Genomic DNA, 15,559 nt, shown 5'->3' with positions numbered 1-15,559 from the left:
CCTTCAAGCCCGACCTCGGCTGCACCACTGGAGATCTTGTTTATGGTGCCCCCCTACGCCTTTCCGCTGACCTCCTTGAGGCCTCGCCTACCCTGCCGCTCCTGGCTCCCGCCGACTACTTGTCCCGGCTCCGGCACACCATGGACGCTCTCCGCCCAACCCCTCCCCGTTCCAGTCGCGTCTCCAACGCCTTCCAACACCCGGACCTTGACCGCTGCTCGCACGTCTTCGTCCGCTGCGACGTGTCAAGAAACCGTTGCAGCCCCCTTACTCAGGGCCTTATCCCGTCATACGGAGAACCCCAGCCTACTTCACGCTTCTCGTCAACGGCAGGGAAGACACCGTTTCCCTCCACCGTCTAAAACCTGCCTTCATCGACGCCTACACCTTGCCGGCCGTCGCATCGCTTGGTCCCTCCGCCCCGCTTCCCACCAGTCAGCCTGGAGACCCGTCGCCAGCCCATTCGAGCCCTTCCCGTCCACATGTAACATGGTCCAAGCGCCTAGTCAGCAGTCGTCGCTTTACGGCGACTTTCTAGGAGGGGGGCAGCTGCAGCCGCACCCCTACCGCCATCGACAGCGCACCCGGAATCGTGGCACGCGATATTAAACTGCAGCCCAGCCAGTTCGGCTCTGGCTACCAACCAGAACGGTTGTGTCCGTGATTATTCTGGTTGAGCCAACAACCTCGTCAAGCAAAAGTCGAAGTTGGGAGATGTACTCGGTGCTTGCAACAGAGCTTGCAAGAGCTAGCAGATGATCAATGTGCTCCGCAGTCAGCAGCTCGGGACGGCCACACCTGTGCTTAAGTACGTCCACCGCCGCGGCATAGTTGTCTCCACTGATACGAATGCCATCGATGGAGCGTTTCGCTTCGTCGGTGACGTAGGTGGCAAGATATTTGAATTTCTCGACGGGGCCCAATGAGGTGTCTGAGTCAACTGTGACGTCCAGGTGTTCCCAGAAGAGCTGCCATTCTTGGGTTCTACCGGAAAACTTGGATATTTGAAGCTTAGGCTGGACAACAGACTTGGGCGTCTCTGAACGTTGCTGAGCTGAGAGGTTCTGAAGACGTGTCAATGCCCGACGTGCGCGGGCAATGGCTTCCTCAAGCTTGCGTTCGTACTGTAGAGCAGCGTTTCCCAAACTTTTGGCGGTGACGGACCCCCGGAAGCGATGAGAACCAATTCACGAACCCCCCCTCCCCCCACACACAAATATACCGGGATACGCGCTGTGTACACTGCATTGCATTGTACACTGCCGTCACTACCGCGCTCTCGTTCGCAGGACCGCCATGTGAATCCGACATTGGCCCGGCCGAAATGTGGCGGTTAGACGCCATCGGAATCACCGATGACCCCTCCGATCCCATGCACTTGCATCCAGCGTTGGATGAGTTTGAGCACCAGGTGGCCAAGATAGGCAATCGTTATCAAGTTCCGCTTCTCATCAAGGACTCCTGCTTCGGCGAACTAGCGGACGACCGAACGATTGCAGAGGCCAGACTCTTTTCGCAGCTTCGTCGCCTTCGCGATCAGCTCCAACTCCTGCGACACATATCCCCATATCATGACACGATATCGGAGTACTTCTCAGAAGGTCATGCAGAAGAGGTGCCCAACACGTCGAGCCGACCGTCGAGCCTCTATTACCTTCCTCATCATGCAGTCATACGCCAAGATGCCGTGACAACGAAGGTTGGGGTAATCTTCGGCGCCTCCTCGCATATGCCCGGCGAACTCTCGCTGAATCAAGTTCTGCACAAAGGCCTCTCAACGCTGACCTGAATCTCAACGCTGACCTCCTCGTGCAACTTATCGCGTTCCGCTGCCATCCGGTCGTACTGATTGCAGACATTCGCAAGGCCTATCTGCAGATCGCGATCCGTCCCGGGTGTCGGCACCAACAAATATATGTTACAGGAAGGAAACTCGGAGACCCGCTGTCATGAATATGGTCCCACTTTATTCCAGAGGGGCGGAACCAAACTGCCTGAACGAAGGTACAGGCCCGAGTGCCGGGCTCGCGATCCCTCTTTCTCTTTTGGTACTCGCGTGAGCAGAAACGTCCTCGTCGATTCCCAACAGACGGAATGGCACATAACACATTCTTCTCTCATTTCTGTTTTAGTCCAACACCCTGCGTGCGATTAAGTGCATACTTGATATTTAAAAAAAAATTAATCCGTGGTTGAGGGCTTCGTGCGCGGGGCCTATGCACGCGCGGGGCCTAAGGCGGACGCCTTACTCGCCTTACCCTATCGCCGGCCCTGGAGCCGGAGTAAGCCACACTCATAGCAACCGACCAATAGATCTCTGCCCGAGAAACTTCATCATGACGTTGATAGACAGACTCAAACTGAAACAAATCGGAAGGGGAAGGCTGGGTTCCATGAAATTGGTTCTTGTTCGCTGCATCCTATTGAAAGAAAAGTAGGATCGAAGGTCGCGTCCCTTTCAATGACCATCGTAATCCCCTCAAGACCGTCGCTTTTGGGCGCGACCTTGTTCTTCACTAGCTTCGAGCGTAGTTCAATTCTACCAAATTGGTGGCTGTTGAATTCTATGACGTCATTTGTTTACAAACAGAGAGAGTTCCATAGCCTTTAATCCGACTGATTGATTCAACCTGTGAACGCGTTACACGCGTTCCCTGCCCGCTTTAAACCCTTTACGCGTTAAACCCGCTCCTTTATCGTTCTCTACTTACAACACTATAGATTCGCAAATAAGCCATATTTAGGTTTCGAATGTGTATCGTATGAGAGGAGTAGTGATGTTCCTGGGAAATATATAACTTTTTTAATTAAGCTATGACAGCACAGACGGGTTATGCGGTCAGGCGACCATCCTGTCGGAAAGCACTGGACGACTATAATTAATACCCTAAAGTTAATTAATAGACCTTTTTCACAACGCTTCTGCGCATGGTCCGTGACCCTAGCGGCGCTGAAGAAGGTTCCCTACATATGCAATAGATACATGGCGCGAATATGGCGCAGGCTGTGCTTTGGCGCGCGCCGATCGTGTTTCGCTGAACAGCTGCTAGGATACGACGCGAGGGTGAAAAAGCTCCATTAACTTATTAATTAGATGATTTCGGAGAAACGGAAGATAACGGAATTGGATCCAGCAATTATTTAAATCCACCCTCTTTTTGAAATATCTTGAAAGGAGGATATAAAACATAGGTTCCCGAACACTGGAACCTTAAAGTACTCGTTAAATGGGTGCTCCATTTATATTGTTGCATTTCGGCAAAGGCTGCACTTGAAACCGCTATTACCTAATACAGCTCACCGTTCAGCGAGTGAAGCGTCACGCTGGTGAGTGCCAGCCGGCCTTGGAACTATTCTCGTGTTCTCGCGCATATCAACACGTGTGTTTATTTTGCCCACCAATGTGCAGATCACGAGACAATGACGTAGTTTTCCGGGAACTCTATTTGAAACGAAAATAAACTGACGTGCGAGTATTTTTAATAATTGGGTGTTTACGTCGCGAGACAATTAAGATCATGAGCGACGCCACAGCGGTCGGTCTGTGTACGAGTATTTAGGCAAGTGCAGCGTAATGGAACAGGAGCCGCACATTGAAACCACGCTTTATCTCTAATATTTCGGAAAACATTTCTAGTCGCAGTGCTAGAAACACGAAAACGCTTACCTACAAGAGTTCGTCTCCAGTGCGAGTGACTTGCCGTCCCTTTCATCCGCTCTTTATAAAGGAGTCTCATCCGGCGGTTAATTTATTTATGAAACACGGAACAAAGAGCCTTAGTTCTTGAATATGGTGCGTATAGCTTTGAAGGTACCTCGACGTTCGTGGTTAGAGATGCACATGGTTTACAACTTTACATTGTGATGTTTACAAGATGACTGCCGACTGCGTTTTGTACCTTGAAAACTAACGTTTCTTTGTTTCTTCTTCTTCTTTGTATTACACGTCGCCCGCTGTGTATATACCTTGCCCGCTAGTGAGTCTTGACAAGACCATGCTGCAAGCCCGACTGCGAGAACTTATTTGTCGATCTGCTTAACCCACTATTGTGTGAATGAACACGAACGCTGTCGGCTTGTTTGCTGATTACTCTTTATTCCCCTTTTCTCCTGCCAAAGGAATTCCCCCTTGCATGCTTGCTTGTGCTGTTGTTTCCGAGAGGTCTGTCCGCCATTGTGTCAGATTGTTAAAGACCGTAAGACCATAATGACCAACGAAGGCCGATAAATAGCCGTTCATTTTTAGCACTGTGGCTTCCGTGCTATTGAAATGAGTGCTAGCTCCCATTGTATTGAAACTTTAGTTTTGGCTCAAGTTTTGGACAAGCGGAGCTTGCACTGCAGCTCCGCGAGAATGAGAAAAAGATGCAAAATCAACGGTCTTCAAAGACTGGGGAAAATTTCGGGATTTTTGCTGACCTTGGAAACCACCCAGTGCCCTGACCTGACGGGCACAATGACAAATGTACGGGCGTAGATGTCGATGCAATGGCCATAACAGCAGCATTGCAAGGACAACAGTTCTTGCAGAATGTCTAAGAGGGCCGAGCCAGCACCTCCATCAAAATGTTAACGGTTTAATGGGCGGAATGGTCACGTGTGACACACGCCGTCGCTATCGTTACATCACCCCCTTCCCCTACTCCTCCTCCCAGTCTAGGGTCGTGACCTCCCGCGGCAAATGTGAACGATTGAGGATGTCATATGATGGATATCGACGCGGGTGTCAGTGGACGGTCTCGACGACAGGTTAGGTGACGCTCTGCTTATCTGCCCTAGTCCGATGTTTGTGGTTCCCGTACCATGTAAGATCGCCACTGTACGCTGCTATCCTGGGCGCGGGGCTGCGAATCATCGTCTCGTCTGTCGCGTTATCTGGGCGGAAAGGAGGGGCGTAGATGGCCGTGACAGCAGCGTTGGGGCAGAGACACAGCAATAGTAGTCAGGAAGTCACCGTTTCTGCAAAATATATCACTGCACTGCAGGATGTTTGAGGGGGACCGAGCGGAGGACCTCCACCAAGGTGACAGCAGCGTTGGGGCATGACGTCATAACGTCTATGCGGTCAGCCCGTCTTTTTCTTTATGTATGTGTGTGTGTGGGGGGGGGGGGGTCCCTTGTTTTGTAGACCGGCAAACCTCTTCCCTAGGGGAGGATCAGAAATTGATAGGTTAATCGCGGGCATGGAGCATTTCATTGTTCCACGAGAGTTTCCCCGTGTGCAATGCTTCTTCGGAGACCTGGACAGCTGACTAGCAGACGATACTCTGATCCAACCAGCGCGGACTGTTTGGCGTCAGCGCAACGTCGCAGGCTGGTACCGCTCTCCACCACCGTTGCGCACGGTCGCTTTCTTTTTTTTTTTTTTTTGCAGCGTGCTTTAAATTCAGTTTCCGCGACAGTTATGACTTTGTTGGGTGGGTTACTTTTCATGGGGCATTACAAATGTGCATTTTCACTCACTACTAGTAAGTTTTAGTATGTCGTACGACGACGCCTTTTCGTACGTAAGCCACAGCGTGGTGGTGCTGCGCAATGCGCAAAGCCCTGTTTATGTCTTGCACGTGCGCAGAATCACCAACGCTATCCCTTACGTACGCAAAGGCGATAGCGCACTGTCCCCCAATAGTCTTCCTTTGTCAAGAAACTCTTGCACGTGGCGGCGCATCGGTCCTTTAGGGACGAAGTCGTTTATGGGGGGGAGGAGAGTTTGGCCAATCTCTTGTGGCGGCCCGTGGACGACGACGACGCGCCTCTGCTGCCGCGCGCTGCCACGCCTGGCAGCCAGTTCTACCGGCACCGTCCTGGCGTGAAGCCACGACCATCTGTCCTCTGGGACATTCCATCATCGCAGGTCAGGACTCGTGTAGAGGAAGCCCATCGTCCTCTACATTTGGTGACCCGAACAACGAACACCATTGAGACTACAGGCCCTCCCGTTCACTGCCGCCCTCGCCGCTTGGCCCCGGAGAAGCTTACTGTAGTACGTAGCGAGTTCGAGCACATGCTTGGCCTCGACATTATTCGACTTGCAACCAACGATTGGTCTTCTGCTCTTCACATGACGCCTAAAAAGATCGGCGACTGGTGCCCATGTGGCGATTATCGTGCCTTGAACCTCGTGACCAAGCCTGATCGGTATCCGCTCCCGCAGTTTCAGAATTTCACCGCAAATTTATCCGGCACAACCGTCTTCTCGAGAATAGACTTCAAGAAGGCATACCATCAAATTCCTGTTGCGCCGGAAGATGTGCATAAGACCGCAATCACCACACCATTTGGCTTCTTCGAGTTTGTGCGAATGCCTTTTTGTCTACGCAACGCGGCGCATACCTTGCAACGGTTTATTGACAGCGTGCCGCGAGGCCTCCTCTTTGTTATGCGTACATCAACGACCTGCTTATCGCCAGCACCTCCCCTCAGGAGCATGAAGCCCATCTTCGCGCCGTCTTCTCAGGGCTACAATGCCATGACATCATAATCAACCTGGAGAAGTGCGAGTTTGGCGTGCCTTCACTCGAGTTCCTGGGGCATCGCGTTACGTCGCAAGGGAAGCTGCCTCTTCTCTCTGAAGTCCAGGCCATCACAGACTTCCCCATTCCGTCTACGGCGCAGCAGCTCCGCCGTTTCCTGGGCCTCGCTAACCATTACCGCCGCTTCATTCTCCATTGCGCCAGAACTGTCCGTCCTCTCGAAGACCTCCTCGGTGGCTTCTCTGCGTGGCACGCGTCGTTGTCACGGTCTCCGACTGCAGAAGACGCTGTTCAGAAAGCCAAGCACGAAATTGCATCCGCAACGCTTTTTGCGCACCCCAGACCTTGTGCTCCCGCTTTCCTCATGGCGGATGCTTCCGACGGAGCGGTCGGCGTGGCCCTTCATCAGAATCACGACGGCGCCGTTGTGCCGATCGCGTTTTTCTCTCATAAGCTGGCGCCCACGGAGGCCTCATACAGCGCTTTTGGCAAGGAGCTTCTCGCTGCGTACAAGTCCGTCCGGTACTTCCGATTCTTCCTTGAGGGCCGGCTGGTTACCCTGCTCACGGACCTTAAGCCGCTGACAACGGCCTTCACGTCGGACAGTAAAAAATACTCGATACCCGTGAATTCCGTCCTTTGTCTTCGTGGCGGGATTTATCACGGACGTCCAACACATGAAGGGGAAACTCAAACAGCCAGCTGACGCGCTGAGCTGAGTATGTGCGATTAACCCCACACTGTCTGTCAACTCCGATACTTTGGCCCGCTTACAGCAGGAAGATTCTGAGCTGCGCGAGGTCTGACGCTCAGCTTCTACTAGCTTGCGCTTCGAAGAGACCATCCTACCCGCGTCCAATACTCAGCTAACGTCTGACATCTCTACGGGAGCACCCCGACCCTTCGTGCCAAGACCTCTTCGACGCAGTTTTCTACCATCTTCACTGCTTAGCACATGCGGGCATCCACGCAATACAGCGTCTCGTAGCCGCAAGATACGGCTGTCAACGGGCTAAAGTGCACCCTCCAGCAGACTCGAGAAGGTGCATTTGGACATATCGGTCCTCTCCCACCATCCCGCGGCTGCCGTTATCTCCTTACGTGTATCGACAGGTACACTCGCTGGCCCGAAGCAGCCCCCATGCCGGACATAACAGCGGAAACTGTAGTCTCTGCATTTCTGCTGACTTGGGTTTCCGGGTTCGGAGTGCCCGCGCAGATCATCACCGATCGCGGACGGCAATTTGAAATCTCGCTCTTCTCGGGCTTGCACAAACTTCGCGGCACCAACTGCCGGCAACAAAAGAACTGTCGTCACTTTTGTTCAGCATGCTTGCATTTTCCAGTTGTGTCAGCTTTACAGGTGCAACTGACGGAAAGCACTGTACGAGGGTCGTGTGAGACCTATAACAAATGCTAAGTCATTTGTAAGGTACAGACACGTAGTCCAACGCGTTATTTGGGTTGCCGTGCAGGTAACGATTCACGAATTATGGGTGTGACTCTAGAAATCGGATCGCTGCGTTGTTGTGTGATTCATTCACTCAAGCTGCGTAACTGTATGCTGTCGCAGGAGCTTGCTCAAATTAGCTTGTGCCGAGGCGCTTTGGGCCATGGACGTACCGTGATGGGGGAAAGGCGGCGTGTCCCCCCTCCCGGAGCTCCAAGGTCACTTATGAAAGTTGTGGCTCTTTATAGTCTAATATGAACCTCTGAACACCCGCACAGTCCGCGGCGCCCATTTTCAGGAAGAGAGGGGGCGCACGCTTTGTTTCCCACTGAAAAAAATCCTGGGAATGCCCATGCTGCGGACTGAGTCGAAAATCACAAGCGGGGGGGGGGGGGCGTTTCCATGTGCGCGTCAACGCACTTGCTGTTCGTAGAGAGATTATTTCTTTTCTTCTTTTTTTTTTTTTACCAATCACGTCCACTTCTGTGCAAATGATCTGAGGAAATGTACTTATTACGTCTGTAGAGGAGGTGGTGTTCCTCTACATGAGTCCTGACCGGCGATGATGGAATGTCCCAGCGGGCAGATGGACGTGGCCTCACACTAGGACGGTGCCGGTAGAACTGCCGTGCCAGCGCCGTAGAGCGTGGCAGCAGAGGCGCGTCGTCGTCGTCTTCCACGGGCCGCCACATCACTCCCCCCCTCAGACGCGGAGCGGTGCATGCGGTTGAGGTCCGCGTCGATACCATGAAGAGGAGAATGAGGACGACTCGTGGACGGTGGACGTTTGGAGACACGGCTTGCGATTGTGGCTGTTGATGCAGCAGCGGGATGGCGGGAACAAGGGCGCTGCGGTCCGGGCGGGTTCCAAAGATGAGTTGTGAGTGCTGAGTGGTTGGGTGCTTGCGTGCGTTGTGTGGCGTTGAGTTGCTGCGTTGCTTGTTGCTGAGGGAGTGCGTAGAGTGATCGTTGTTGAGAGCTGTTTGTTGCTGATTGTGTTGAGTTGCTGAGTGGGCGACAGTACCGCGACCGGTACGACAGCGTGAATGCCGGTTGCCGCCAGAGAAGTGCCGGGGAGGACCATCATGAAGCAGGTGGAGGCCGGAAAGCCAGCTTACTGTGGTCTCCCTGCGGGTCCCCGGTGGAACAGTGGTCCCGGTGCGCCTTGCCTGCTAGAGGTTCGCTGCTGGTTTGCCGACGAAAAATTTAGGATGTTGAGTGGCCGAATTACGCCGAACATGGTGTTCGTTGTTCGGGTCACCAAATGTAGAGGAGGTGGTGTTCCTCTACATGAGTCCTGACCGGCGATGATGGAATGTCCCAGCGGGCAGATGGACGTGGCCTCACACTAGGACGGTGCCGGTAGAACTGCCGTGCCAGCGCCGTAGAGCGTGGCAGCAGAGGCGCGTCGTCGTCGTCTTCCACGGGCCGCCACACGTCCAAAGGCACGTTGTAGCTGATACAGGCTTTCACTTGCGAGATGTAATAGTCTTTGGTTAGTGTCACGTCGCAGTCAATTTCTTTTTCTAATCCGTAGACTCGCTTAATCAGCGCCTCTCCTTTCTGTGAGTTCGAGTCGCTAAGGCATTCACTAAGGGAACTTATTGCAAGAAACCCGCAAGAATTCCGAAACTGATGGGTTTACGCGGGTACGCGACCTGCGCGCTTCCGGTCACGTGTGGCGCTGAATGACATGGTTCGGAGCGCCCCCAAACGTCGTGCAACAGGCTATTGGGCACTTGTTCGCTGCCTCGTATTGAAAGCAAATTAGGACCGAAGGTCGCGTCCCTTTCAGGGACCATCGTAATCCCCTCAAGACCGTGGCTTTCGGGCGCGACCTTGTTCGCCTCTAGCTTCCAGCGTAGTTCAACCAGGCCCCCACAGCTCCCCCTCTTCGCGGCTCTAAAAAAATGTTTGCACGTCATAAACACGTGGTATTACTCCGTCAGGCATCATAGTTGATACCCATTGGCCGAAGGACATTACGCGCTCCGCTATTGGTTGGCAAAGTTTCAAAAGAGCATTCTTTCGCGGGCTGCCGGTCTGGCGGGCAGTTACGAGAAGAGAAATGGCAGCGGCGACGGCGTCTCGACGATGTCAGTTGACAGTACCGTATGACCACATTGTTCAAAGAGCAGTCGCAGATTTGTTTCAAAGTGACTCAGTTTCCAGACACAAGTATCCTACGTACGAACAGTCTCTCAGTTCAGAATAAAGCAGTAGTGAGCTGACGCCCGAGGAACACTTGTGAGCGCCGTCGCATTTTCAAATGCAGTCACAATGGAGACAGGATTCGGTGTCCGTGCGAGAAGCATTTCCCGCTTCGTTGTAACCTTCGCACTCCAACCAACGAAAGGAGATGTCACCGTGAAATCGCACGCACTCGTGTGAGCGTCACTCGCTTCTAGGAGTAGACTGTGTGTGTGTTTTGCGAGTTCGAACTTTGTCAACGAACGCAACGATCTGGACTCTGTACGCACGGTGAATATTTGTGTCAGACTATTGAGTCAGTACGATGTTTCAAATAAATGTGTATTTTGTCCAAAAGGGTGTAGTTCCGTATCGGGACCACTCATTTTTAAAAATTACTGAAACGGTTAGGCAAGTAAATATTGCATAGAAGTGGAAGGAGATCATATACTGAATCTAAAAATGTAAGAATTATAAAATTCTGTGGACTAGAAGTTTTTTTATATGCATTTAAACAACCCCATCTGATTCACCTTTAGCGCAGGAGAGACACGGGAATGCTAAGCCTAATGGTTTCGAAACTTGCCGTCTTGCGGAAGGTAGGATCGTTGAAATGGGCTAAATCACCTCACTTTAGTGAGGTTAGGTTAAGTTAGGTTCTACAGATTGGGGGGTCTGGGGGGCGCCCCCCCCCCCCAGGCACACACTAGGCGGTGCGGGCGTCGAGACTGTGCCTCGGGTTAGGTCAGTAAGGTCCTCAGCCAAGATGGCGGATCGCCATCAAGAAACCGACTATAAAATTTAATTTTTATAGGTTTCACGCAATATACGAGGGTCATTCCTGTTCAATTTCGTTACTAATTACTTCCTCTTTTACGTAAAAGCGTTTGATTTTTGTTTTTATTCGTCTTTCTTTAAAAAAAAAGCCAGTGGTCCCGATACGGAACTATATCCGTCCAAAATTTGCCTAGTTGTTCTGGAATACGGAATAACGAGCGTCGTGCATGAAAACCAGTAAAAGTAAAAGCCAATGGTAGCCAGTACCGGGCCAAAAGGCGAGCCAAAGAGAGATACTCCTGATTGGCCGAATGGTAGACATCATAGTTTATTTTCATTCGTTGCATGCCCAGTGTTGCATGAATTATCTCAAGCTATGGGCTCTATGGGGAGCTGTGGGAGCCTAGTTCAACTTAGAGTCACTATATAGGGCATGGAGGAAGGAAACACAAGGAGCGGCCCCTCCGACGGTTCCCCCTACGGTTTAGAGAGCCTCGTTTCAGAGAATTGCGTTTTAGAGAACAGGTCACGTTTTAGTGAGTTACGTTTTAGGGAAAAAGAGTCTCGTTTTAGCGAATACCGTTTTAGAGACTCCGGGGCACGTTTTAGGGAATGCCGTTTTAGAGAAAACAGATTTCGGTTTTGGTATGCTAGCTCCGAAGAACATAAAAGATGAAAAGAGGAGGGAAGCGCAGCAGAGATGAATATAGTTCTGGCTACTTGTTCGAGCGAAGACGAATTATTTTGCAACCGTCACTCCAGCAAGCATACATTTCTTACATAGTTTTATTACACTTAAGACATCGTAATAACCCCTGCGCTCCCTAAGCGTATCAAGACGGGGTAGTTTGTACAGGTTGAGCTTATGTTGTGTGCTTGTGTTTGTCTTGCTTGCTCTCCCCATCATGGTATCCTCCGTGAGAATACAGGGTGTGTTATTTATTTTTGGAAACGCATCACATCACAGCGCGTTCAGTTAAGAAAGAAAGAAAATCAACAATAATAATAATAATAATAATAATAATAATAAATAATAGTAATAATCAAATAACAACACACGCTGTATATTGCTCACAGTGTAGAAAAACTAGCAAATAATATTTCATAAATTTAATTAACTTGAAAATTATTATTACTTAAAAATTAGTTATGATGCAGCCATACATAAACCTCACCAACTAGCCAGACCTAGACACCATACATGAACACCGGCTTCTAAACTGAGCATACAAGAAAAGGGGGAAAAAATGCGTTGATGATTAGTGGGAAGCGAAACCTAAACCAAAATCGTGGTGGGTTTCGCTAAAGCGTTATTCTCTAAAACGGTTTTCCCTACGTAACCTACCGCCATCTTCTCTAAAACGCTATTGTCCAAAACGAGGCTCTCTAAAACGGGATCTCTAAAACGAGGTTCGCTAAAACGAGGCTCTCTAAAATGAACGGCTCCCCCTCCGACAGTTTTCTATCGGGACGAGCGTAGCCGGCCTCGCATTGCATTGCATTGCATTGCATTCTAGGATGCTCCTGTCTACCACGTGACCGCTCACGTGACCCTCCAGACAGCATGGGCATGGCTCCATCAAAGCAGACGACGCGAGCTGTAGTTTTGTCGCAGTTCAGATGGCAGTATTACGTTGAACGCGTGCTTGCACTTCATTTCTGTGTGTTCGAATGTTTACTGTTCTATTAGAAGACCAGTCACAGTGTGCAGAACGCAAAAGGAGTACGCGGGACCGGAAACATCACGTGTGGCAACGGTTACTTCCAACGTATGTACTTTTCTTGACTAAGTGGTACCATTAATCAGAGTTGTACAACAACAGAAGATATGAAATGAATATGCGGCAGAGTTTGAGGTCCCAAATGAACAATTCAAGACGACTCGAAGACACAGGGGCGGCTAAAGCAAGTTACCGTGTACTTACGAACAAAACGCGTTCCCATGACAGAGCTGCTTTCAGTTCGACGAGAGCCGCAGCCGGGACAGGAACACATTACCATACGCCGTTTCTACAACGGTGCTCACATTTTCACAATAAATTACTTTCAAAAACAAAAATCATACGGAGAGCAGCGCCAGAACCAAAGCTTTGCAAAACCGAAACTTTAGAGGGGATCACGTGGTGGACAGGATGCAATGGCGATTTTGACTCGAGCGACCGCTAGAGGATGGTTTTGCAGATTTGAGTTAAATAACTTCGTTGTCGTTGTCGTTCGTAAGTAGAGGAGGACGATGTGGGCCTTCGGGGACCTTAAATAGCGTGTGAGCCAATGATTGGGTAATATTTTTTGTTTGTTATGTTGCTGTTGTTGAATGGAGCGAAGCGCTCCGACCAGTTCCATAAAGAAGTTTGAAGTTTTGTCGAAGTCGTGGGTCCATTCTTGAATATTATTGGTGCCGAAAACCCGGGAACGTCGACTCGGTGACATACCGGAACGATCGATTCGAGGACCTGCTGACTTGGGAAATCTACTATCGAAGGTTCATCAACGGCCAGCACTGATGGAACGTCTGAAGGTCAAGCGAGGAGCGCGACGTGGACAGTCAACGAAGATTATCAATGAGGCGACGGCTGCCCTCGCAGACACGGGAACTACGGCACATACGTACGAGTCACTGTTGGAGAGACTTCTTACGACCAGCAGAGTAATCGGTCAACTCGACACGGAGCTGGAAGCGTTGGTGGCGACTGAGAGCCTCGCTGAAGAGTACGCTATGGTCCTGGAATACGAAGATCGCATCGCTCACACGACAGCGCTGTTGAAGGCGAAGATTGCGGAGTTAACGGAAGGTGACCGCAGACCTCCTGCGGCCTCTGCAGTAACCGAAGAGGGAACGAGAGGTAGGTCAAAGAGGATAAAGCTACCCAAGCTACAGCTACAGACCTTCCGTGGAGATCTGGATCGATGGCTCCCTTTCTGGGAACAATTCTGCGAAGCGGTGCACGAAAACGACGATCTCACAAAAAGTGAGAAATTTCAATACCTGCGGACGCTCTTGTCTGGACCACCCGCTGCCGCTATAGCTGGTCTGCAAGCTTCGGAGGCGTGTTACGAGGACGCTGTCAAGATACTAACCCGTCGATTTGGGGACCGGAAAAGGATCACCCAGGACCACCTTGTGAAGCTCCGGACCCTCCCAGCGGTGACGTCACCAAGTGATGTCAGAGGACTTCGACGACTGTACGATCACACGCAGGCTCATATCCGTGGTCTGCGAGCTCTGGGAGTTGCCAACTCAGCGTATGCTGCTTTGCTGGTGGACATCCTTCTCAAAGCACTACCCAGCGACATCACACTGGAGTACTATCGCCGATCAGCACGTGCAACAACAGCAACCGCTGTTCAACAGGACAGTGTATCGGGAGATGGTCAACGAGAAGTACAGCACGAGACCTCGTACACCGAAAATGAGTTAGAGAGAGTACTGGACTTCCTGCGTATCGAAGTGGAAAGCCGTGAGAAATCCGGTATGGTCAGCACGAACAGAGACGGGCCACCCAGAGGTGGAACCCTGGGAAAGAGTCTACGGAAAGAGAAGAACGTCCCAGCCGCGGCCGTACTGCAGTCATTAGCGAAAGCCACGTCAAAGTGCATCTTCTGCGACTCGGAAGACAACAGCAGTGGAGATTGCAACACACCCATTGAACTGGAACGAAAGAAGAAGGTACTCGCGACGGACGGCCGCTGCTTCAGGTGTACCGTCAAGGGGCACCGAGCTAAGGACTGTAGGCGAAAAGTCACATGCTTAACATGCAAGGGGAAACACGTGACCTCCATGTGCGACCCTAAATGGTCGGGAAGCTCGTCAACGAAAGCGAAAGAAGTTGACACAGTTGCCATGCACGCAGCAAGCTCCGATCGAGACAGGGTCAGTGCCACGGTACTTTTGCAGACGTTCCGCTCATGGGTCATCGCTGACAATCAATCCGCATATATCCGAGGTATTTTCGACGGCGGCAGTCAGAAAACGTTCGTTCGAGAAGATGTGTCACGGCAGCTGGAGCTACCGGTACTGGATGAAGTAACCGTGCGACTGAACACATTTGGGGACCCAGAAACGTCAGTAAGTTCACACAGAAGAAGACTGGTCCAGGTGCGTTTGCGGAGCCAGTACGATCAGAAAGAGCATATGATTGAAGCCGTAGAAATTCCTTTCATCTGTAAGGACCTGGCAGAAGCCACGGCAAATGACAGTTTCGTGGACGCCATCAGAAGGGAGGGCGGTTTCATTGCCGACAAAATGTTCTTCCCAGGAGCGAAAGCCAAAGCAGGAATCTGTCTTCTGATTGGAGCGGATCAGATGTGGAGGTTCCTAAAGTCCGATGTGCGACGGTCAGGGGCGGACGACCGTACAGTTGCGGTGAACACGCAGTTAGGCTGGACGTTCCAAGGTCCCACCGCTGTCCTGTCGTCAGTCACCGGAGACGTCACGCTAACCTGCGCGTTACACGTGGAGGCAAGCAACGAGGAAAGGCCGTTTGATCTCCGAATGTTCTGGGAGCTGGAAGGTCTTGGGATAACAGACGGCGCAAATGACCAGCGCTCAGAGGACGACGCAGTGTGACTACATTTCCAGGACACCATACAAAAGGAGGACGGCCGATATAAAGTGAGTTTGCCGTGGAAGACTGGCAGTGCCACGCTGAGGGACAACCGGGAAGTGGCT

At 51.4% G+C, this 15,559-nt stretch overlaps 1 protein-coding gene across 1 annotated transcript; it reads left to right on the top strand.

Moving 5' to 3' along the window:
* The first annotated feature begins 13,393 nt into the window (after positions 1-13,393).
* On the top strand, positions 13,394-15,457 carry LOC135371988 (uncharacterized). The gene has a single exon (XM_064605766.1). The coding sequence runs from the start codon at positions 13,394-13,396 to the stop codon at positions 15,455-15,457; it is 2,064 nt and encodes a 687-aa protein (XP_064461836.1).
* The last annotated feature ends 102 nt before the right edge of the window (positions 15,458-15,559 follow it).

The sequence above is a fragment of the Ornithodoros turicata genome, unplaced genomic scaffold (genome assembly GCF_037126465.1).
Source record: "Ornithodoros turicata isolate Travis unplaced genomic scaffold, ASM3712646v1 Chromosome124, whole genome shotgun sequence".
Taxonomy (NCBI): Eukaryota; Metazoa; Arthropoda; class Arachnida; order Ixodida; family Argasidae; genus Ornithodoros; species Ornithodoros turicata.
This window is presented reverse-complemented; position numbering and strand designations above follow the sequence as displayed.